Source organism: Gopherus flavomarginatus, chromosome 18 (assembly GCF_025201925.1).
Source record: "Gopherus flavomarginatus isolate rGopFla2 chromosome 18, rGopFla2.mat.asm, whole genome shotgun sequence".
NCBI lineage: Eukaryota > Metazoa > Chordata > Testudines > Testudinidae > Gopherus > Gopherus flavomarginatus.
The window spans coordinates 20,579,715-20,602,941 of record NC_066634.1 but is presented as its reverse complement, the minus strand read 5'-3'; the positions used below and the strand labels follow the sequence as shown (position 1 = coordinate 20,602,941).

Sequence of the window (23,227 nt, the reverse complement as noted above, 5' to 3'; positions counted from 1 at the left end):
ACGCCCCTGGATTTTTGGCCACGCCCATTCAGCTCTATTATATTAGCCTAGGGCACTTATGGCTAGGGCCTGGAATGGTCATGGTATCATAGGCCACGCCCCCAGCTCTCAGGACCACGCCCCATCAATTGTGGCCACGCCCCCAGCCCTATATCTCTCCTGTATTATCATTGACCAAATCTCCTATTCTCAGGGTCATGCTCCATCGTGTCTGGCCACGCCCCTATGCTAATACCATGTGTGTATTATCATTGAACTATTTTGGGGGCCCCGCCCCCTGTGCTCAGGTCACAAGCCCTGGCTTTGTCCTCAGTCACCTGGGTTCCTGGCTCTGCCCCCAGCACCAGGGTGGAGCGTCCATCCGCCCCATCCAACCCCTCCTCTCATTCCTGACTGCCCCTCCGGGACCCCTGCCCCATCCAACCACCCCTTCTCCCTGTCCCCTGATTGTCCACAGAACCTCTGCCCCGACTGCTGCCCGCCGCCCCATCGAACACCCCTCTCCTTCCTGACGGCCCCCCGTTTCCCCCCCGACCACCCTGCCCCCTATCCACACCCCTGGCCCCTAATCACCACCCCAAATTCCTCTGCCATCTATCCAACTCCCCTGCTCCCTTACCATGCTGCCTGGAGTACTGCTGGCTGGCGGTGCAGGCACCAGGACAGGCAGCTGTGCCACCCGGCTGGAGCCAGCCACACCACCACGCAGCACAAAGCACCAGGTCAGGCCACGGGTCTGCAGCTGCGCTGCCCGGCCACCCAGAGCACTGCGCCAGCAGTAGGGTGACCAGACAGCAAGTGTGAAAAATCAGGATGGGGTGGGGAGTAATAGGAGCCTATATAAAAAAGAGCCCTAATTATCGGGACTGTCCCTATAAAATCAGGACATCCTAGCCGGTGGTGCAGTGAGCTGAGGCTGCAGGGGAGGGGGGAACAGTAGGGGAGGGGCCGGGGGCTAGCCTCCCGTGCCAGGAGCTCAGGGCAGGGCAGGAGGGTCCCGCGGGCCAGATGTGGCCCACGGGCTGTAGGTTCCCCACCTCTGGTCTACACCATTGTCTATTTGGGGCTCAGGGAAGGGGTGTCCCCTACAGTTTGGTCCCCCAAGACTTTGCATTCACACCCTGGTGAATCTGGCGGGCAGCTGGTGTGACCCACTGAGGAACAGCCCCTCTGCACTCCCCACCACCTGGCCCATTGAATGGAACGGACTCCCCTTCCCAGGAAGAGATAGGGGGATGTCAATGCATGCTCAGCCCACACCCCCTTCCCCGCCTCACACCTCCTTCCCCATCTCCCTCCTTCCATGTCTCCTCCCAAGCTCTGGTTTGATCCCCGTGATTCTGAGACGAGAGGTTCCACAACTTGCTCGTCGGCTCAGCTGCTGCGAGCCTGGTTTTGATGGGCCTTGAGGGAGTGACCCCAAGGATTTTGTTACCCCTCATCCTGGGAGTTGTCTGCGGCGGGCAAAAATCCACTTTTAACCCTCCCAGTTCATGACCCATTGGATCCTCCCCAGTTCCGCCTTCCTATGAAATATCTAAGGATGCACTCCGTCCCCCACCCTGACTCCCCCCCCCCAATATCCCCAGCGCTCCCAAACACTGCCACCTCCCCATGGCACCCTCCCACCCAGCAGCTGACTGCAATCCAACACCCCACTTGTGCTCCGTCCACCCCCCCACTTCCTGACAGCCTCCACCATCCCCGGTGCCACCAAACACCTCCAGCCACTAGTATCCTCCACCTCACACCCTACCCCCTTCCCAGACTCCCTGCTTCTCTGCATCCCCTTCTCAGCCGCTAGGTGGCAGATAAAGCCTGTGGGGCCTGCATTGACCTCCCACACCTGCAGCCTGAAATGGGAGGGGAGGAATAGCTCCCCTGCCTCCCACTCCACCCGCCTCTAATCCCCTGCCAGCTATGCCCAATCCTTGCTCCATGGTTAGGGACCTGCTGGCTGGGGATCTGGGCTAGTTCGCCTTCTGGCAGCCGGATAGATTTTCTCGACCAGCTCTATTTTCAGTAGCTACCTACTTTTCCCCCATCTTTCCCGGCACAGGATCTATTTCCTTTCCCTCTTTCCATACGCTATGTCTGTCTACTGCTCTCTCTCCCTCCCACCCCATCCACGGGATCTATCTACCTCTCTGCAGTACGTAGCTCATCTGTTTTATCTGTCTACTCTCTAGCTGTTCTTCCTTTCCTCTGCAGCCAATCTAGCCATCCTTCCTTCTCTCTGCTGTATCCATCCATCCTTCCTGCCCCAGTATAGGGTGAACAGATGTCCCGGTTTATTATAGGGACAATCCCGATTTTGGGGTCTTTTTCTTACATAGGCTCCTATTACCCCCTCCCCCATCCCAATTTTTCACATTTGCTGTCTGGTCACCCTACCCCAGTATATCTCCTTATCGACCCATCCCTCTCTCCCCAGTATCTCTCTCTATCCATCCTTCCTTCCTTCCCCCATATCCATCCATCCACCCACCCCCGATCCCTGTACAGTATCTTTCTAACCCAGTTTTTCTCTCTTCAGCAGGCACTAGTATCCCCCCCCCCGCCCGACCACCACCACCACCACCACCACCACCACCACCACCACCATACCGGCCCCATCAACATCCTGAATGCCACAGCTAGCTCTGGGGGCTTGTCCCTCTCAGCAGCACTTCCTTTATCCCATTTGCCTGGCAGGGCTGCAGCCTCTAAAACAAGCCCTGGGCGATAGCTCAGCCACCGCCTTGGCCAGCGCTGGGGATTGAACCAGGGACTCGAGCCTCTGGCATCTGTTGAAGTTGCCACCCCAGGGAAGGGGCCAGCTGTGCTGATGGTTTCGGGGATATAGACACTTGGCCTGGTGGGATTGGGATCAAAACCCCCCAGTTTCCCCACAGTTTATTAGCCATGGGGGGAACCAGAAAGCAGTGACTTGTGACCGACCTCAGATTCCCCACCCGTTGCTTCCTTATGGATCCTGCCTCCGCTAGGACCCCTGGCACCTTCTCCCTGTTGCCAGCACTGCAGGCAGGGCAGGTCTCATCCTGCTGGCAGCCAGGGATCCGGTCCAGGCGCCGGTGCTTCAGTTGGCTGGACATCAGCCGCTCCTCCAGCTGCAGCTGGGTGGGGACAGGGGGCATTAGAACAGGGAACAGCTGCCAAGGGCGGTGCCTCCTTCCTACAGCCTCGCGTCCATGAAACCCTGCAGGAGTTTCGCTGTGAATCAGCAGGAAACACGGCACCATCAACCTGAATTCCCCAGGGTCTGGGATGAGGACAAGGAGAGCACACTATGTGTGTGGCCACCGCTGCCCTCTGCTGGCTGCAATCAGTACTACCTAGCTGTGTGTCATAGCCCCCATACTGCGGGTAGCTAGTGGAGATTCTCCATCAGTCCACATAGTTTCAGAAGAGGAGGCCCGCAGTTCTCCCTTCCTCTTCTTACCACTAACGCTCCAGTGGGGTTTAAATGAGAAGGGCATGGAGAGAAGCAAGGCCCAGATTCCTCAGCTGCCTCACTAGCCCTGAGCGCATCCCTCTAACAAGCAGGGACACGACCCAGGCTCCGCTCTCCTCCCACTGCCTCCCTGCCTTTCCCTGGTGCCTCTGTTCCCCCTGTCCTCATCTCTGCTCCCTCCTCTCACCCTTTGCCCCGGAGGTTCCCTGACTCTCCTGGTGTACCACAGGACAGTGCTTTCCTCAGCATCGCAGGCCATCTCTGCCCATGTTGGCCCTTGTGGTGCTTCATGTGCAATGGCTGCAGCTGGGTTAGAGCCCAGATCCCTCAGCTCTGAAAACCTCTTGAGCTACTGGAGAATCCCCATTTGCAGTACAGGGGTTATGACATGCAGCTCAGAAGTTCTGGTGGCAACCAGTAGAGGTCAGTGGGGTATTGTGCTGGACCAAGCCTTCAGCAAGCCAGGCCCTTGGCTGATGCTGCAGCTTGTGGTACAGTCGAATCTCAGACTTCATGTAAAAAAAAATGTTTTCTAGCCATAACAGTTGGGATGAAAAGCCAGGAGTCCTGACTCTCATGGTCTAATCCTCTTCTCCCTCCTTTTCCACTGTGCTCAGCCATCTCTCAATCTTCCTCCCATTTGACTGCCTCCCTGCCTCAAGACAAAAAGTCTCACAGCCTTGGGGTGAGGCTTGGAAAATATTTATTCATGGTTCACACTGTTCACCCTGAGCGAGCTCGTCTCACGCCGGGGGGCGGGATAGAACCTGGTACAAAAAAGCAAAGAGGTCACAAAAACTCTACAAAGGAATCTGTACAGTATCATACAACATAGATACATTCAGCACATGCACACACCTGTCACCAGGGGGTGCTGCAGTACACATCCCCTCCCCCTCAATGCTGGGGGGTGTGCCCTGACTGTGGCACAGAATAATTTATTTTTCCTAATCATTGGTCCAGTAGAAAGGCAAAGGAGGCTGTGTGTGTGTGTATGTCAGGGTGGGGCTGGGGAATCTCCAAGGGGTCCCCTAGATAAAGAGCTGATTGAAAATAGGGAGTGTGTGTGAGGGGGGGGTGTTTCCATGGAAAATGTTGATTTCGGGCAGAAACTCCAAATACTGAAATAGCTTGATTTGGATATGCTGCTGAGGTGCATCATGGGAGATGTAGTTCTATTGCTACATGCTCCTATTTAACTCTATGGCCTAGGCTTCCCAACTGGACTATATCTCCCATGATGCAACCACATGGCCAAGATGAGAGGTCATGGTGCATCATGGGAGATGTAGTCCAATGCCATAAACTCTCATTCTCTATTCTCCAGGCTCCATCTCCCATGATCCCATCCTCATTGGGTGCATTTAGTCTTCACTCTTCCTTTGGGGAGGGATAGCTCAGTGGTTTGAGCATTAGCCTGCTAAACCCAGGGTTGTGAGTTCAATCCTTGAGGGGGTCATTTGGGGATTGGCCCTGCTTTGAGAAGAGGGTTGGACTAGATGATCTCCTGAGGTCCCTTCCAACCCTAATAACCTATGACACACTATAGCCAGGGGCTCCTCAGATGCAACTGCCTCTCCACCAAGGGACTCTGTGGTGCATCATGGGAGATGTAGTTCCCATTGCCTCATGCTCCCATTCTCTGTAGTCCAGGCTGCCTGGTTGTACTACCTCTCCTATGATGTACTAGGGGAGTCCCTGGCCATGGTGCATCATGGGAAATGTATTCCAATCACAAAGCCCAGCCCACAGAGAAGAGAAGCATGAGGCAACTGAACTACGACTCCCATGAGACACTGGAGTGCCACTTCTAAATTGAAAAATTTTGGTGTCTGGGTGTTTGATTTTTGTGGCATCTTCCCTGGGGAGCAGGTACTTTTCGAGACAAATTTCCTTTGGTCGAAAATCCAATTTCCTGTAGAGAAAAATGATTTAGATGGAAATTTTCCCTCCAGCCCCAGCTACTCCTTCCTAGGTGGGTGGCTCGAAGACAGAGGGGCCTAGCGTGTGACCAATGCACTTCTCAGAACAGTAGCAGACGGAGCTGGGCTGGGTGATGGGTGGGGGTGGATGGTGGGGCTCGGAGCTCTTGGGAGTGGGCAGATCTGGTCTCTGTTCATGGAGCACAGACACCGGAGTGAGGGCTGAACAGGAGGGATGTGGACACTGGTCCCTCTAGGAATTGGGCTGAGTCCTGCACACTTGCTTCACGCTGACAATGGGAATGAATTTCAGGGGGAACAGAGCCAGCGCCTCTAGAGGGGAAAGGTCCCGCGTCCCATCCTCTAAGCCAGCCAGTTGCCCACAATATACCAGTTAAGTTTCCCTTGTGCCCATTCCACTTCCACCATTTAGCTCACTGGCCAAGGCCACGCAGCCTGACAGGGAAACCTCGCCAGCCAGCCTGTTACCTTGCGCTGGAGCAGCTGGCAGGGATACAGCGCCCACCCTCGGCTGCAGATCGCTGGCAGGCCAGGCTCCTTCGAGGTGCTGACCCAGCTACCACAGGCATCCAGTTCCCCTCCCCTGGCGAGCTTCCACCTGTCTGATGAACTGGGGCAGCCTCAACCGGCTGGTCTGAATTACCCTCCCTCCAGGGAGCACCCCTCTGGGTTTGACCCACGCTCGCCTGGTGGGGTGAGGAGAGCGAATGTGCCCCCTTGGCATGGAAGGGCGGTTAAGGTGCTTTAGCAGAGCCGTGGGGAATCAGGGGGCATGAGGGTCCCCAGTGCAGGGCCAAACCCTACCCCGGTCCCCTTATACCACAGCATGGGGGGGCAACGTGGGTCCAGCCCGCTCTCCCCCCACGCTGGATCAGAGCTTGGGCTCCAGGCCGGCCGCCACATTGAGTTCGTTGAGCTTGGCTCTCTCCAGGTTGGAGATGTCCGTCTTGGGGAGGCTGCGAGGCAGGGGGAAGGGCAGCCCCCCCTTGTCCAGGGGCTGGCCGTGGTCCCCCTGGGTGGCATTGTGGATGAGGTGTGGGGCGTTGTTGGCCAGCAGCTCCTGCGGGGGCAGCGCCCGGCCTTTCCGGCGGGTCCACAGCATCAGGAAGGCGCAGAGCAGGGCAGCCAGGAGGGGCAGCAGTGCCAGGGGCAGCAGGGCATAGAGCAGGGTCTGTCCGGCGGCCTCTGCGGGAGCAGAGAGCGGTGAGCAGGGAGTGCCAGACCCACAGTGCCAGCCACCCCCTGAAACCCCAGCCCCATGCCCAGCCTTCCCCCCACCCTGAGATAGCTCCTCGATCCATCCCTCCCTGCCACGGCACCAACTGGGCCCTGTCGTCCCCTCCTCAGCCCCTCTCCCCCAGCACCAGCCTGGAGCTCCCTGCCACTCTGCCTGGCATGGTGCCCGCCCTCCTCCCCCTGCCCTGGGATGTGCCCTTCCCATGCCCTAGCACCATTCTCAAAATTCTCTGCCCCCTCCCACATGTGAACCTCCCTGCCCCTCCCCCACCTGTCACAAACCAGAGCTGCCCCCTACCTGCCCCCCCTGCACCTATCCCCATAGTAGCTGCCAATAAGGACCCCCCGCTTCCCACGCCCGGCCATACCAGCGCAGACCCCCTCCGGGCAGGAGCACACATAGCTGCCTGCCCCACCCAGGCATGAAGCCCCTCTGGGGCAGGGGTTCGGGGAGCAGAGATCCAGCCAGACCTAGGGCACAAGGAGAGCAGAGATAGCAGGGCCCAGCACTACCTAGCTAGGGTAGGGGTGGGCAGGGAGATTGCCAGGCCAGGGGGCCTGTGGTCTGTGCAGCCCCAGTGGGCTGATCCAGTCCCCCCCACCCTGACTGGCTTTGGCCCACTGAAGCCATACAGCCTCCGTGGGACAAGATCATGGTCCCCAATTTGTAGAGGGGGGAAACAGAGGCACAAAGGTGGTTTGGAGGTGGGAAGTGACTTGCAGAGGGTCATGTGGGGGAACCAGTGGCAGAGCAATAGAACCCAGGAGTCCTGGCTCCCAGCCAACCCCACTGCCTCCACACGTTAACCCACCAGACCCCACTCCCCTCCCAGAGCTGGGAATGGAACCCAGGAGTCCTGGCTCCCAGCCCCTCCCCCCAGCTCTAACCTCTAGCCCCCTCTCCCCTCCCATCTCTGACATGGTTCCTGCCTCTCCTCACGGCACCCCCGCGGATCCCCATGGCCCTCACCTCGCAGAAGGGCCCACTGAGGCCAGGCGGGCAGCTACACGCCACCCCCTGTCCTGGCATCTCCTGGCAGCGGGCTCCATGCTGGCAGGGGGTGCTGGCGCAGCCGCCAAGCTCCGTCTCGCAGGCCGCGCCCGTGTAGCCAGCGGGGCAGGAGCACACGTGCCCGGTACCCACTGCCTGGGGGGGACAGTGGAGAGGGGGGAGGAGGAGCATTGGCATAGCAGAAACCAGCTCCCCATGGTGACGAGACCCCTCAGCGACATGGGAACAGAGCCTTCCAGGCCCCAAGGGGCAACCTGACACAGGCTATTAGGGCAGGAGGGGGCTCATGGAGGTGGCAACACCCCGACCTTAGGGCTGGAGTGTGGCCAGTTCAGGGCAATGCACATTCACGTTCCCACCCCCCAGCAGCAGGGGGATGGGGCACCATGAGTATCCACAGCCATCAGCCTTTGGAGTCCCCCCAAAATCCATCCCCTCTCCCCCAGCCTTTGGAGTCCCCCCCAAATCCATCCCCTCCTCCCAATCCATCCCCTCTCCTCCCAGCTTTTTGAGTCCCCCTCCGAATCCATCCCTCTTCCCCCAGCCTTTGGGGTTCCGCCAATCCATCCCCTTCCCCATCACCATTTGGGAAGCCCCAATATCCATCTCAACCCCCCCACCAGCATTTGGGGTCCTCCGTGTCCATCCCCTTCCCACCTCCAGCCTATGAGGTCCTTCATGTGTCTGTGCCCTCTCCCCTCAGCCTTTGGGTTCCCCATCCTCTTTCCACACCAGCCTCTGGGGTCCCCCCAAATCCATCCCCTCTCCCCACCAGCCTTTGGGATTGCCCCCATGTCCATTCCCACCCCCCAGCGGCCTTTGAGGGCCCCCCAGCATCCATGCCCATCCCTCACCACTGTTTGGGGGCTCCCCGTGTCTGTCCCCTCCCCGCAGGGGCTCTGCACATTCTCTGGGGGCCCTCCATTTCCCTGGCCCAGGCTGCAGTGGGAACGTCACTGTTCTGCTCTTGGGGTGGGGAGCTAAGGGGGGAGCTGCTGCCTCCAGACTGGGAGGAGAGGGGTGATTCCTGCAGCTGGCGCGTCAGAGGGGGCGCACACCCACCTGGCACTGCCCCCCATTGCGGCACCGCCCCTGGCAGCCATCGTCTCCTGCAGGTGGAGAGGAGCCGGGGGTCATGGAGAGACAAGGCAGCGCTGGGGGGCATCCTGGGGGGTAAGCTGAGCACCCCATCTGCCTTGCAGCCCCAGCTCACCACAGCAGGGATATCAGCTGCAAGGCATCATGGGGCCCCGAGACCCACCCCCTTGGTTCCCAGGCATCTAGCAGGGCTCTCCCACTGTATCCCAACCAGGGGCCGGGGGGTACGGACCAGCCGTCAGCTTTGGGCCCCTACCTGCTAGGGCAGGATTCAAACCGGCGACTCACATGCCCCATCCAATTGCGCGTGCACACGCGCGTGTGTGTCTTTCCCTAGTGGTGGGATCGATTAGCACCAGCCAGGGGTAACGGCCTGGGGGCTTGGGAATGAGGGGCCTGATTCTCGGTCACGCTCAGGCCCCCTCCCATAGTGGAAAGGAGGTGGGAGCAGCCCCCTGGGACTCCCCGAGCCGGTGTGGAGCGGCTGTAATGGCTCTGATCCCACCCCCTGGTGCACGGGGGTGGCTGGGGTGCACGGTGCTGTGGTGGCTATTCCCTGCCGTCCAGGGCCCATCGGGGCTGTTCCAAATGACCCTGGGGCCAGGCAGGACCCAGAATATGGGGAGAGCAAAGAGGGGGTAAAGTCCTCTGCATTTCCACCCCCAGCGGGGGGGCGCTGGGAATCAGACCCCTCCAAGGCAGCACTTAAGCTCTCCTCTGCCACCCTCCCAGCCGGGGCCTGGCCCTGCCCCCTCCCAGTTATGGCCTGGCCCTGCCCCGTCCTGGCCACAGCCCAGCTCTGTCCTCTCTTGGCCACGGCCGAGTCCCAGCCAGCCTCTCCTGGCCACACCTAGGCTGTGCCCCCTCCCAGCCCGGCCCCTGCCCCGCCCCCCCCGCAGCCACGGCCACTGATTGCTTTCTTACTGGTCTCACAGTTGGGGCCGGTCCAGCCCTCCAGGCAGTCACAGAAGTAGCCCCCGATGAGGTTTTTGCAGCCCCGGGTGTGCACGCAGGGCTCCCGCTCACACTCGTTGGCATCTGTGGTCGGGGGGCTGGGGTCAGAGCAGAACACGGTCGGGGGGGGGCTGGTGGCCCCTTGTGGGATCAGCGTGGGAAGGTGGGATCAGTGGGAAGGGCCAGACATGTGTCCGTCCCCCCAGTACCTGTCCAGCCCTTGGCTCGGGGATTGGGGATCGTGGGCCCTTGTCCTGCTGGAAACCCCCGAATCAGTGGGCATTGGCTTTCAGCACCCAAGGGCCCAGCGCCCGGCTCAGACTGGCCACCACAAAGTGAGCAGTCCCGAGTGCCAGTCACGCGGCTTGTCTCCTGCCACAGGGATGCTGTGGCTTCCCCTACCCTCCCACCCCACCTTTATGGCCCTGGGCAGGGTCCGAGCTGCCAGCCCTGGGTGGCAAGAGAGATGGGCCATAAGTGGTCATGGGTCCTTGGATCTGCACGGCTGGGGGGCAGAGGTGGGCACATCCAGCCCTGGGTCCCGTTTCAGGGGAGAGTTCACTGCTGCAGATTCACAGGAAGGGGAGGGGCGGCACAAAGGTATGGGGGGCAGAGGGGAGGTGACTGGGGGGGTGGAGGGCTGTGTCAGCGTGTGGGGGCAGGAGGGGGTGCCATGGGGCAGGGGGCTGTGTCAGCGTGTGGGGGCATGAGAGGGTGTCACGGGGCAGTGTCAGGGCATGGAGACCAGGAGGGGGGTGCCATGGGGCAAGGGGCTGTGACAGTGTGTGAGGGGCAGAAGGGGGTGCAATAGGGCAGGGTGCAGTGTCAGTATGGGGGGAACAGGAGGGGGTGCCAAAGGGCAGGGCTCTGTGTCAGGGCATGGGGGACAGGAGGGAGGTGCAATGGGGCAGTGTCAGGGCATGGGAAGCAGAAGAGGGGTGCCAGGGAGCAGGGGGCTGTGTCAGGGCATGAGGGGGCAGGATGGAGGTGTCACTGGGCAGTGGCAGGGCATGGGGGGCAGGAGGGGGTGCCCGAGCTCAGTGCCCCGCGCTCAGCCTCACCCAGTTGGCAGGTTTTACCGGTCCATTGGGGCGGGCAGGTGCAGCTGAACCCATCTGGGAGGGGGTGGCAGGTTCCGCCATGGGCGCAGGGCTCCGGCAGACACTCGTCCAGCCCTGCCGGGAGGGAGCGGTTAGGGAGGGCGGGACCCTGGGCCCCCCCGCAGCGAGTGGGATGGGCTCAGCCAGACCCACAGGGCCCCCGGGTTGGGCCAGCACCCTCCCTCCAGCCATGGCATCATGCCATGCTGCATGTCCAGCTGGATGGGGGGCCCCCTGAGAACAAGGCCCGGTCCTGAGACAGGAGCCCCTTCCCTCCCAAAGCCGGTCAGGGATCCTGCCTCACGGTGCTTTGGGGCAACCTGAGCCTAGGGGGGGATCCACCTCCAGTAGGGTCAGCCCCGGCCCCCAGCCCCTCCTCCACCCCACCCCCACAGCTTCCTCTGCTCCAATCACCCCCAGTCCCTCTTCCTGATCCCCTGCCCCGCAGCTGAGCCCATCACGTCCCCCTCTCCCAAGCCACTTGACTCCTCACAGCACCCCAGGATCCCAACAGGACCTCAGCCCTTTTCCCCCAGGGCACCTCCAAATCCCTAGCAGCATCCCCGGCCCCCAGCTCTCCCCCCTGGCCCCCTGAACTCCCCATCTCCCTTCCCCCATGGCTTATAACAAGGCCCCTTTAACCCCCAATAGGACCCCCATGCCCCTTGTCTCCCTCCCCCTGACCTCCCTACTTCTGTTGCTCCATCCCCCTCCAGGACTCTTTTCAGCCCCCATCTCCCTCTCCTCTGGTCCCCACCATGGCCCCCCCACCATCCCTCCATTCCCAAGAGGAGCCCAACCCCCAAATCTTTCCCCTGCAGGCTGCCAGCCACTGCTGCTGGGCCCTAGAGCCTTCATCTCAATGGGGCCCCTAGGGACCAGCTCCCCGCACCCCATGGGTGCCCCAAAGCTCACGAGAGCAGCTGTAGGGACAGGTGGAGAAGCCGGGGTCCCCCCCAAGCCATCCCCCTCCCCTCCACCTCATTCCACCCCCTGTCCAGCGCCCGCTGCCCCCTCACCCCTCTCGCAGTCCCGGCCCCGGAAGCCCGCGGGGCACAGGCACTGGTACTCGTCCGGCTCCGCGTTGGTGCAGGTGCCGCCGTTCCGGCAGGGCTGGTGGGAGCCACAGTAGTTCAGGTCTGGGGGGGAGAAGGGCTTGGCTCAGCTCCAACCAAACTCCACTGACCCCAGGGCTGCCCTGCCATCCTGCTAGTGCGGGAGATCCCAGCCAACCTGTCACAGGGAGCACTGTGGGGAGCGGGGCAGGAGCTGGCTGTGGGGGGAGCTCCCAGCTACTCCACTCCCGGCTTCTCCCAGCAGGGGCGCTGTGGCGAGCAGGGCAGGAGCCGGCTGTGGGGGGAGACCCTGACCACGCCAGCCCCAGCCTCTCCCAGCAGGGGGTGCTGTGGGGCGGGACACACCCAGCCACCCAGCAGCTCACCCTTGTCACACAGCAGCCCGCCCCAGTTGGTGTCGCAGTCGCACTTCCAGGGCTCGGTGCAGGTCCCGTGGAGGCAGCCGGGGAAGGGGATGCACTCGTCGCAGTTGGAGCCCGTCCAGCCGTAGTGACACCTGGGCAGACAGATCCAGGGTGGGGAGAGATGGACGCACATCGGGGGCGAGGGGGGGCAGCCTGGCACGGAGCCACCCTTAGCAACAGCCAGAGGCATCTGGTCCTCTGGGGACCCCGGGAACGTCTGCTTGGGGGGAGCGTTCTTCCTCTGCTCATGACCAACCGCCTCTCCCCAGCAATCTCTGGCCCTGGGGGTTCCTGGAGTTTGGGACGGGCAGAGCAGGTGGCAGCTGGAGCCCGAAGGGGGCCGCAGAGAGTCAGACGATGCCTTGGGGGGGATGTTAGGGAGAGAGCTGGGCAGGGAGACGAGGGTAGCTCCTTGAGTGGAGTCGAGTGGTTAAATGGCAGGGGCTGGGAACCAGGACTCCTGGGTTCTATCCCCAGCTCTGGGAAGGGAATGGGTTTGAGTGGTTAGAGCAGGAGGGCTGGGAGCCAGGACTCTTGGGTTCTATCTCTGTCTCTGCATGGGGTGGGGTGGGTTTGCTTGGGCTGTTTCCCTGCCTTGCAAAGCCCCCGGGCCTTGTCAGTGAAGCAAAACGCCCGGAGTTCCCTTCCCTGACCTGATGCCAGCACTTGACCGCTCCGTCCCCAAAGGGCAGGAGGCAGCGGGCAGCCCTGGCCGTTGGCACTTCCTCCCATCCTACCCAGGGGAGAGTTGGCCTGGGAGCAGGGACAAGCCTGGAGGGGACCCCAGCAGCCTGCCAGGGAAGCCACCCAAACAGCCGCCCCCATCCCTCTCCACTCTCTCTCCATCCCATCCCTGGGGTCCCCTCCACTTGCCAAGGTGGCTGAGGTAGGAAACCAGCGGGGGAGTGAAAGAGGATTATGGGGGTGGGGGCTGGGGAAGGGAGCAGGTGGGGGCCCCTCTGACTCACTTGCATTCTCCAGGCTCCTCGCAGAAGCCGTGTAGCTCGTGGCAGCCCTGGTGGCAAATGGCTGTGATAGAAATGACGGGGGTGGGGGAGTTAGGGGCAGGGAATGCCCCCTGTCATCTCCCTCTTCCTCTGTCTCTGGGCGCCATGCCCCCCCGGCCCCCTCCCATTTCCCTGGGCACCGTGCCTCCCCAAGCACCCCCTTCTGTTCCCCGCCCCTCCCATTTTCATGTTGTGCCTCCCATCTCCTACCCTTGCCCGCGAGCACCGTGCCCCCCCTGCCCTGGCACGTACCACGAGTGCACTCCTCTCCTGTCCAGCCATCCAGGCAGACCTTACTGCCTGCGGCGTCGCAGTTGTGGTGGCCGAAGAAGTCGTCGCGGGGCCGGCACAGGCGGTTGCAGGCGGGGCCGTAGTAGTGGGGGGCGCAGCGCACCCGCAGCCGGTACTCCAGCGCTGTGCCCCGCCCATGGTGCTGGAAATCCTGCCAGCCCTCGCCCGGGTTCAGCATCCCCGACCGTGTCACCCGCTCCACCAGGGACCCCCCGCCTGCCAGAGAGGGGAGCCTGTCATTAGCCTGCCCCTACCTAATGCGCCCCGCACCAGCTGCACCCCTCCCAGGCAGGGAGCTCCAACACAGGCTGGCTCAGAGAGGCAGGGCATGGGACACGGGGCGTTTCCCCTCTAGGGGGTGCTGGCTCCAATCTGGCATCAGGGTGTGGGACTGGCTGGCTCAGGGGGCAGGGAATGGGACATGGGGCCTTTCTCTCTTGGGGGCACTGGCTTCGATCTGGCCCCAGGGTGGGGGACTGGCTGCACATTGTAGTAGGAAATGGGACATGGGGCATTTCCCCTCTAGAGGACGCTAGCTTTGATCTGGCCCCAGGACGGGGGGAGGGGGGCGGGGGGAGCTGGCCAACTTGGGGTGCCTCACCTGGGGTGCCAGGGCCGGTGATGTTGTCAGCATCCCAGGCTTCCAGGATCAGTGAGTACGAACGCTGGGAGATCAAAGCACAGGGTTAAAGGGGCCAGGTGTCACTGACCGACCCCCACCCCCCAACTTGTGACCCGAGCGTTCCACGGCTGGGGGTGAGACTGACCAGTCTTGCAACCTAATGCCTCCTGTCTCGGTGTCTATGAGCTCTCATGGCTGGGTGGGGAGCCGTAACCCCATTGCACAGTTGGGGAAACTGAGGCACACAGAGCTGGCATCCTGACTGTCAGCCCCCCCCTCCCCTCCGGCTCTAACCACTAGACACCACTCATCTCCCAGAGCTGGGGATACAACCCAGGAATCCTGACTCCCAGCCCCCCGCCGATGAATTCCTGCCCACTGTGGGAGGAGACTGACCATCACTGGGCATTTTCAGAGTCCCTTCCCCAAACCTCAGAGGTGGCTGCACTGTTACCGAGGTGCCGTGCCCGCTGTGTGCGGCATGGGGGCGCAAGGTGCTGCACGAACGGAGGAGAGCATGGGAGACGGCCAATAAACCACAACAGTTCCCAGGGGGTCAGTGTCATCATTCCCATTACACTGGTGGGGAAATTGAGGCACGGGGGGAGCATGACCAAGCTCCCCCAGCAGGCCAGCAGCAGAGTTGGGAGCAAAGCCCAGCTCTGTTCATTCCAAGTGGAGGGGTGGAGGGGTGAGCTAACAGATGGAGGTTGCCAGTGCAGGTCCAGCATTAGGGAGATGTCTCAAAGGGGCGGATGCTGGAGTTCAGGCCCCTGGCGAGGTCCGTCTTGGCTCTCCCATGCCACGCCCTGGTGCCAGCGCTTGGGCCCAGAGAGGTGGCTTGAAGGTGTTTGGCTGGGGCCCGGGCATTGAGAGGAGATGGGCAAAGAGGAGGGTCCGCCTCACCACCCCACACTGGTCTGGAGTCACTCTGGGGGTTTCTACTTGAAGAAATCCCTGGCCGCCTCCTGCAGCTGCTGCTGCCTGTGCCAAAACATTCCTTCTGCCCACGTAATGTTCTAGGCGTGGCCCACGCCGGGGGGCTCCCTGCCCCCACCCCTGCCAATGCCCCCCGGGGCCCAGCGAGGGCGTCAGCCAGAGACGCTGCCTTCTTTAGCCGAACTGACTGAGCTGATTTCCCTTCTCACAGGCAGCTGGGCACTGAGCCGCCACCCCTTTCCCGTGGACACTGCACGTTCCCAGCCCAACACATCCTGCAGCCCCATCTATGCTTACGCACAGAGCCTGGGGGAGGGAGGGTCCCCCATCCCCTTGGGGCTTCTGTAACACTTGGGGGAACAACCACACTGGGGACAGAGCTCAGCTGCTGCAAATGCCATCCAACTAAAGGAGACTCCCTGTGAGCTGCTAGCAGTATAGGGGCTGTGACACACGGAGCAGCAGGTCCGACTGAACCCAGGAGAGGGCAGTGGTGCATGCGCACACATACGCGGTCTCCCTGGTGTGCCAGATCAGAGCATTGGGTCCATCCAGCCTGGCATCCCCTCCCCCCACTCTCTGAGAGTAGAAGGGGTGGGAGCACCATGTTCCCTTCCCCTCACCCATACTCCAGGGACCCCTGAACCAGTCCCACTGCCCCCCCAACATCCCCTTCTAGTAGCATCCTGGCCCTGTCGCAATCCTGCCTGACTCTCTGGTCAGTGTCTGGTGAGAGCGGGGAGCCCTGTGTATGGGGCTGGGGGCCGCAGCAGACCCCCCAGGCTCTTCCCATGCCCAGCAGCCTCGCCCCAGACAGAACTCCCCTGTGGATCCAGCCCAGGGCACCGCTGCAGGACACCTCACCACACCTGAGGCCCCGGCAGGGGCACTGCTACGGGGAATCTCGCCACACATACTCTGCTAGCCTGGCCAATAACAGCTGGTACATCCGTGCCCCTGCCTGCTGGCTCAAGGGTGCAGGGTAAGTGTCTTCCTTGTAATTAGAGAAATTATTTAATTAAGTTATTTACCTTCTGCTTCCCCCCTGGGTGTGGGCGAGGGACGGCGGCAGGGCCAGAGCCCCGCACTTCCCGGGCAGCATCTGACACACAGGCCCTGTGGGCTAGGCGTGACGGGCTCCACTTCCCACTGCTGGCATCTGCCAGAAATCCTGTTCCATGCAGGGCCGGGCCTGCCTGGCGCTGCAGAGGGCCCGGGGCTCCAGCCGCACCCAGGGTCCATCAGCAGCCCCCGCCACAGTGGGGTGGCTCATAGTCTGGGGGAGGGGTGTGGGGCATCATTCTATGGGCAGGGAGGGTCTTCTTCTCCCCCAGGGCAGGCAGATCCTGCAGCTTCTGTCCCCCCAAGGGATCCCCCTCCTAGCCTGCTGCATCCCCCCAGCTCTGCCTATGCCCCCCAATCCTGACCTGCAGCCCCCTCCTAGCCCAGCCCCAGGCTCCCCTCCTCCAAGCTCTGCTGGTGCCCCTCAGTCGTGATGCAGAGGGGACCCTGCCTCTGGGACCGAGAGAGGAGGTCCGTCTTCCCAGCCCAATGAATCCCTGGCCCCTGCTGAGTCTGCCAGCGGCGCAACCCCCGTTACCCCAGCGGAGACACCCGCTGGGAGCCTTGTCGACTGGCAGAGTCAAGGAGGGGCCCTCGCTCCGGATGAGACCCGCCCCCTCCCCATGGGGCATGGGCAGCCTTGGCCTGTGTCACACACGTGTGCGCTGACGTGTGTGTGCTCACAGGCTGGCCCTGAGCAGGCTGCTCCGAGCCGTTACAAAGGGACACTGTCCTACCATGAGGTAGCAGTTACTGCTATGAAGGCAACCTCCAGCCGGGCACTGGGGGGCGCTGTCCCCCCCCACACACCTGGCCGCACCCCATGTTTCAGCACCTCAGCAGGGCGCTAGGGGGCGCTGTGCTTCTAGGCCCCATCTCTGGCTCTTTCCCGTGGCCCCCTCCAGCCCACACCCCCATCTCAGCCCGTGAACATCTGTGACTCAGCGCTGGGACCCATGGCATGAGGGCGCCGGGCAGCGCCGCCAGCCGGTGGCTCGGGCATGCTCTAAGGGAGTTTGGGGCCCCGCGCTGAGCAGCGGCCATGGCCAAGTAGACAGCGACGAACTCAAACCCACGCTGGGGGCAGGAACCTGGGGCATAGCTAAGGGGTTGGGTGCTGGAAATGGGATGCAGAGGAAGGTTCTTTGGGGAGGGGGGTATAGGGAGTGGGGCAGGAGTTGGCTGTGGGGGGAGCTCCTGGCTACTGCAGTCCCAGCCTTTCCCAGCAGGCAGCGCTGTGCGGGAGCCCCCTGCCTCTCCCTATGGCGGTGGGGAATGGGGATGGCGCGTGGGTGCTGTGGGAGCCCAGGACCCCTTCCTGGTATGCTGGGATCAGCGAGCAGCGTTGGATCCCAGCCCTGGGAAAGGTCATGCAGGGCTGACTGCTGACCCGCTGGGGCCGAAGCCCGCCAAGGCTCCAGGAAGCCCCATGCCACCAGGGCGGATCATGGGCTCCCAGCATCCCTCGGCCGGAGGTGCCTGGGCCAAGTGAGTGGGCAGAATGGGCCTCTCCGCATACAGATCAGCTGGGCCCTTTGTGTGCATTCATCTCTGCCCGGCCCTCTGCCCACAGCTCCACCGAGGGCATCTGAGAGAGCCGGATGGAGATACCAACTTGGGGGGAGTGGGGTCTAGCGGTTAGAACGGGAGGGGGGGGCTGGGATCCAGGATGCCTGAGCTCTGTTGCCAGGTTTGCAAGAACAAGATGGTGTCAGTGGCTCCCCTAGCCCAGTGCGAGGAGGATGCAGAGAGCTGGGGGCATGAGGGGGAGGGTGTGTGTGTTCATAGTCTATTCTTTTGGCAGCTGCAAGTGTCTTGGGGGTGGGGCGGAGGGAAGTCCCAAAGTAAGGGTAGCAGGGAACCCCCCCAGTTTCCACAGAGAAGGAGTGAGGGCAGGGAATGCACAAGCAGAGAGATCGATCCAGCCCCTGTGATGGGGTCCAGCTTCTCATGGCCCAGGGAATGGGAACCCTGGGTTCTGAGCCACTGCCTGGCCGTGCCTCAGTTTCCTCTCTTCAATCTTTGTGCATTCAGACTGCGAGCTGTTCAAGGCAGGGACCGTCTCGTGCTCTGTGCTGCGTGTGACGCCTGATAATGCTGCCTGACGGAAGTGGTTTTGGAATGAAAGTGGGAGAGCGAAGGGCTGGGATGCCCAGGGGGGCGGGAGCTGGACAAAGCCCAGGATCGATAAATCACAGAGCAGACTAGGCCTCCCGCTAATTCATACAGATGGAGAGAGATTTAGCATCTGCCACCGTCTCCCGGGCGAGAGGAGAGACCAGATGCACCACCCTCCGCAGCTCCACCCCAGCCTCTTCCTGGGGGCCTCCTCACACCATTGCCTGAGAGGTGAGCAACATGGCCTCGCAGTCCTAATACCCAGCCCTCCCAGCCCTAACCACTAGCCCCCACTCCCCTCCCAGAGCGGGATAGAACCCAGGAGTCCTGGCTCCCATGCCCCTCACTCTAACCACAAGACCCTGCTCCCCTCTCCACATCTGTTGCTCCCAGCTGGCATGACAGCTCAACAGGCACCTTCTGTGAGCCCTGGTTGGGTTACAGCAAGGATCACTCTCTCAACCCATCCTTGCTCTGAATGGAGCCTCTGGAGGGGACCCCTGGCATAGGCATGATGCGTGGATTGGGGCTGGCACGGTGGATGGCCCCGTCCCCAGGAGCTGCTCAGCCCAGGAGACTGGCAGCAGCCCCAGGTGGAGAGCTTGGGAGAACCCCAGGGGCTGTCTGCATCCAGCAGCCTGGATAAACCCCACCCCTTCAAACCCAGACCAGATACACCCCCCCAGCACACCCAGAGCAGATAAACCCTTCCCCCTTGCACACCCAGACCAGATACCCCCCCAGCACACCCGGAGCAGATAAACCCTTCTCCCTTGCACACCCAGACCAGATACCTCCCCAGCACACCCAGAGCAAATAAACCTTTCCCCCTTACACACCCAGACCAGATACCCCCCCAGCACACCCAGAGCAGATAAACCCTTCCCCCTTGCACACCCAGGCCAGACAAACCCCTCCCCCTTGCACACCCAGACCAGATACTCCTCCAACACACCCAGACCAGATAAACCTTTCCCCCTTGCACATCCAGACCAGACAAACCCCACCCCTTCACACCCAGACCAGATTACCCCTCCCCCCTCGAGCACACCCAGGCCAGATAAACTCTTCCTCCTTATAGACCCAGACCAGATACCCCCCCAGCACACCCAGACCAGATAAATCCCACCCCTTCACACCCAGACTAGATACCCCCCCAGCACACCCAGGCCAGATAAACCCTTCCCCCTTGCACACCCACCTCAGCCCAGAGCTGCTGCTGCCTAGCCTGACACCACAGCCCCCTGCCCGCCAGTGGAAGAGCTCAAGGGTCCTTACCGGCCAGGCGAACTGGAATGGCATGGTGATCCTGCCTGCATGCTCTGCGCCCCTCCTGGGCTTAGCTGTGAAGGTGTTGCCCCCCAGCACGGGAGTGGCGCCAGCCCCCAGCACGCAGGGCCCCCCAGGGAGGACACGCAGCTGATACTCTTTCAAGCAGGCCCGGAAGTAAGTCCGACACTGCTCCCCAGTGGGACATGGCAGCTCTGCCCCGCCCTGGCAGCAGCGCCCGTCTGCCAGCACCCCCCGTTCATTGTGCATCAGCCGGATCTGCAGCTCGAAAGTGCCAGCTGCTTCAGGGACCTGGAAGTGGAGAGGAGCCAGTTACAGTGGGTCAGAGTCCCCCGCACCTCCCCTCCTGCTCACTGTGAGCTCAGAACCCCCCAGCTCTGAAAGCCCAGCTCTTCCCATTGTGCTGCAGGCGTGAAGGGAGAATCCCTTGCCGGCTCTGAGCAGTACGGGACTCATGACACACGGTGGTGCTGGTTCCATCCAGCGGGAGGCCGCGGCATGTCCACACCCTTGGCAGTAACAGCAGCAGCCCCTTGCCCGTTGCCAGCTCCTGCTGTCATCCAAGGTGAATTAAGCATGCGATGCGGGGGGGGGGGGTGTCGCGATGATCTTAGGCCCCCAAGCAAGCAGCAGGGAGGGGCGAACTCCCGCTGGGCATCACTACTAGGGATTGAGGCTGAGGGCTGGGAGCTGGACCCTGCCCAGGGAATTCAGAGAGATGGCTGCCAAGTTTTCTCCCGGCCCTGGCTTCACCCCACAGTTCTGGGGCTTTGCAACAGCATTTCCATGGGGATGCAGCCACCTCTGGGGCGGAGCGCAGCATCCAGGCAGCGCGTAACGCTGGGGGAGAACACCAATGCTGACACCCAGGCAGCTCACAGAGTACCTAAGGACCTTGCCACAGGACAGTGAACACCCGGAGCCAACCCCACAGAGCCTCCCCTTCCTCAAGGGCTGGGGTGTGGGTCTAGGCATTCTGCACCCACTGCTGTGCCCCTCACATTAGCACCTCCAGCTCTGATCCCAGGCAAGCCCCGAACTGAGTGCGAGGAAAGGGGGGGGGCAGGGAATGTTCCCACTCCACCAGATCTTGCTCTGCCCCAGGGCGCCAGGGCACCACCACCTCGCCGCCGGAAGGAAAACAACCTCCCGGGGAATAGCAGGGCGTTGCTGGTGTTTTATGAGCCTGCTTTCACCTCTGCTCTGCTTTCCTCAGAGGGAGGGGCACTTGGGCCTTTGATGGAGTCTCATCCGCTGCCCCCCAGGGTGTCTCCCATCCCCTTGCAGACCCACCTGGCCCCCTGGCAGGTCCCCAGCCTGTGCAGGACCTGGGGCTCAAACCCTGATCTCCCAGGGAGATTGGCTCAGAGGAAGGAGGGATTGGGACTGGGGACCATTTCTGGCTCTGGGCAGGGAGACGCCAAACCCAAGATCCAGACCCCAGTGGCACCCCCCCAGCTCAGCCTCCAAGCCCAGCCTGAGGAAACAGGACCCACCATTAGATGGAGTAGCAGGCCCAAGGCAACAAATATACAGAGATCCCTCACCCTGTGCTAAGGTGCAACTGCTTCTGGTGTGAGGCGCAACTGCTGTTTATTCAGGAATCCCTCACCCAGTGCTGAGATGCAGCCACCTCTGGGGTGGGGCGCAGCCCCTGTTTAACAGCACTGGACTGCCCGGAAGATGCCTCCATCTGAGTCCACAGCGGGAACGGGGGGGGGGGGGGGGGAGCCAAATGGAATAACTGACAGTGGATTTAGCCAGCGGGATGCCTGGGGTCACATCTGCGATGGGCAGGGCGCTTAGGTCACTAAGATCTTGGTTGATTGTCTCATTGGAAAGCCAGCACCCTCCAGGAGCACGGCCCCCTTTAGCGCCCCCGCCCAGCTCCCTGCAGCACCCTGCGTTTCCTCAGCAGTCTCCCATCCAACCGCTGAGCCAGCCCAGGTGTGGTGGGCGGAGGCCGGCTGGAATGTGCCAGAAGAGCTGCCTGGGCAGGGCTCAGACCCATGGGCAAGGAGCGGCCTGGACATGGAGGTGTTTGCCCAGCCACCCTGCTACCCCTCCTGCTCCAGGCAGAAACAAGAATTCAAGGGGCCCCTTTCCCCAGCACAGAATTCGCTTCGGCATCCCAAGGGCGAGGCAGGGCCCAGGTGCCCCATGGAGGGCTGGGCCCACTGGGCAGGATGGGTGTGGATGGACCCAAGGGGAGTCTGACCCATTGGATGGGCTCTCCCCAGCTGGGGTTCCCAGCATTCACCCTCGTGTCAACTTTAAATCCCACCACCTCAATTTACGCCACACCCCATCGGGGGGGGCACAGGACTGGGGGGGAGGAACCTCAGCTGCCCCCTCCTGGAGGCCACCCACTGGAGCGCCCGCCCGGGCCAGCAGCCCCCTTGCTCCTCGCCAATTCCAAGCGCACCCTGGGCAGGGGGGTGGCCTTCCCAGGGACCCCCGTTGTGCTGTGGGGGATCAGCCCCCCAGAGTCTCCCTGCCCCCCCTAAGCCAGGGAAGGGCTGCCCCATGGACCCAGGCTTCCGAAGAGAGGCAAGTTCCCAGACAAAGGGCAGCCCCCCGGGGGGGCACTGGGGTTTGGGGGGGACTCACCTGGGGCCGCATCTGAAGCAAGAGGAGGATCCAGACGATCCAGCAGCTTCTCAGCTTCATTGTCTCTGGCTGGCTGCCTCCCCCGGCACACCTGCCCCTCTGGCCGGCCCCCCCGCCGCAGCCCGCCCCCCCCGGCCCGGGGAGTCCCAAGCGCGCTGCTTGCGGGGCATAAAGGAGCCGGAGCCTCCCCAGCCACCGGCTGCCTCCCCAGCCGGGTCCCCGCTGCGCTGAGCGGCTCCCAGCCGGGTGCGTTCGCCGGGAGCCGCCTGACATCATGCAGGGTGGGGTGGGGCCAGCCCAGCCCCCGGCCAAGTCATTAAGAACTTTCCCTGCTAATGAAAGGAGGATGCTGGTCCCCCCCACCCACACCCGCCCTCGCTGGCAGGACCGGGCAGGGCCGAGCCGGGGGGAGGATATCAGGGGTTCTTCGGGAAACTGCAGGATCCCCCCTCCCTGTACACACACACATCTTTCCATCCATCCCCCTACGCATCCATCCATTTAACCCTCCTATCCATCTATCCATCCCCCGATGCATCCATCCATCCATGCATTCAACCCCCCATGCGTCCATCCATCCCCCCCACATATCGGTCCATTGCCCCACCCGCGTCGGTCCATCCATCCATCAGTCCCCCCTATGCATCCATCCATCCTCCCAACACATCTGTCCATTCATCCATCCCCCAACTATGCATCCATCCACTCCTCCCACATATCGGTCCATTGCCCCCCATGCATCAATCCATCCATCCATCCCTCCCCCTATGCATCCATCCATCCCCAGTATGCATCCATCCATCCCCCCACTACGCATCCATCCATCCCCCCCTCCATCGATCCATCGCCCTCCACGCATCGGTCCATCCATCCATCCATCCAACCCCCCTACACATCAGTCCATCCCCCTCTTATGCATTGATCCATCCATCCCCGCATACACAAAGGTCCATCCATCCATCTCCCCCACTATGTATTGGTCCATTCATCCATTCCCCACATGCATCAGTC

The 23,227-nt window shown here is 62.0% G+C and overlaps 1 protein-coding gene across 1 annotated transcript; it reads right to left on the bottom strand.

Moving 5' to 3' along the window:
• Nucleotides 1–5,961: 5,961 nt before the first annotated feature.
• Nucleotides 5,962–22,276, bottom strand: LOC127036963 (protein jagged-1b-like). The gene is made up of 14 exons (XM_050928249.1): nucleotides 22,217–22,276; nucleotides 21,219–21,299; nucleotides 19,595–19,897; nucleotides 14,177–14,240; nucleotides 13,537–13,791; nucleotides 13,246–13,306; nucleotides 12,239–12,369; nucleotides 11,817–11,936; nucleotides 10,759–10,872; nucleotides 9,668–9,781; nucleotides 8,708–8,754; nucleotides 7,604–7,780; nucleotides 7,002–7,104; nucleotides 5,962–6,582 (listed from the first exon to the last, which is right to left on the bottom strand). The coding sequence occupies exons 1-14, from the start codon at nucleotides 22,274–22,276 to the stop codon at nucleotides 6,269–6,271; spliced, it is 1,944 nt and encodes a 647-aa protein (XP_050784206.1). The 3' UTR covers nucleotides 5,962–6,268.
• Nucleotides 22,277–23,227: the final 951 nt, after the last annotated feature.

Excerpts from the sequence above, each read along its gene's own strand:
- LOC127036963 (XM_050928249.1), bottom strand. The coding sequence starts at position 22,276 with ATGAAGCTGAGAAGCTGCTGGATCGTCTGGATCCTCCTCTTGCTTCAG. Across the intron at positions 9,782-10,758 it reads CGGTAAAACCTGCCAACTGG|ATGCCAACGAGTGTGAGCGG; the intron begins GTGAGGCTGAGC and ends CCCCGACCACAG. Across the intron at positions 8,755-9,667 it reads CGGCCCCAACTGTGAGACCA|GAGACGATGGCTGCCAGGGG; the intron begins GTAAGAAAGCAA and ends CTCCACCTGCAG.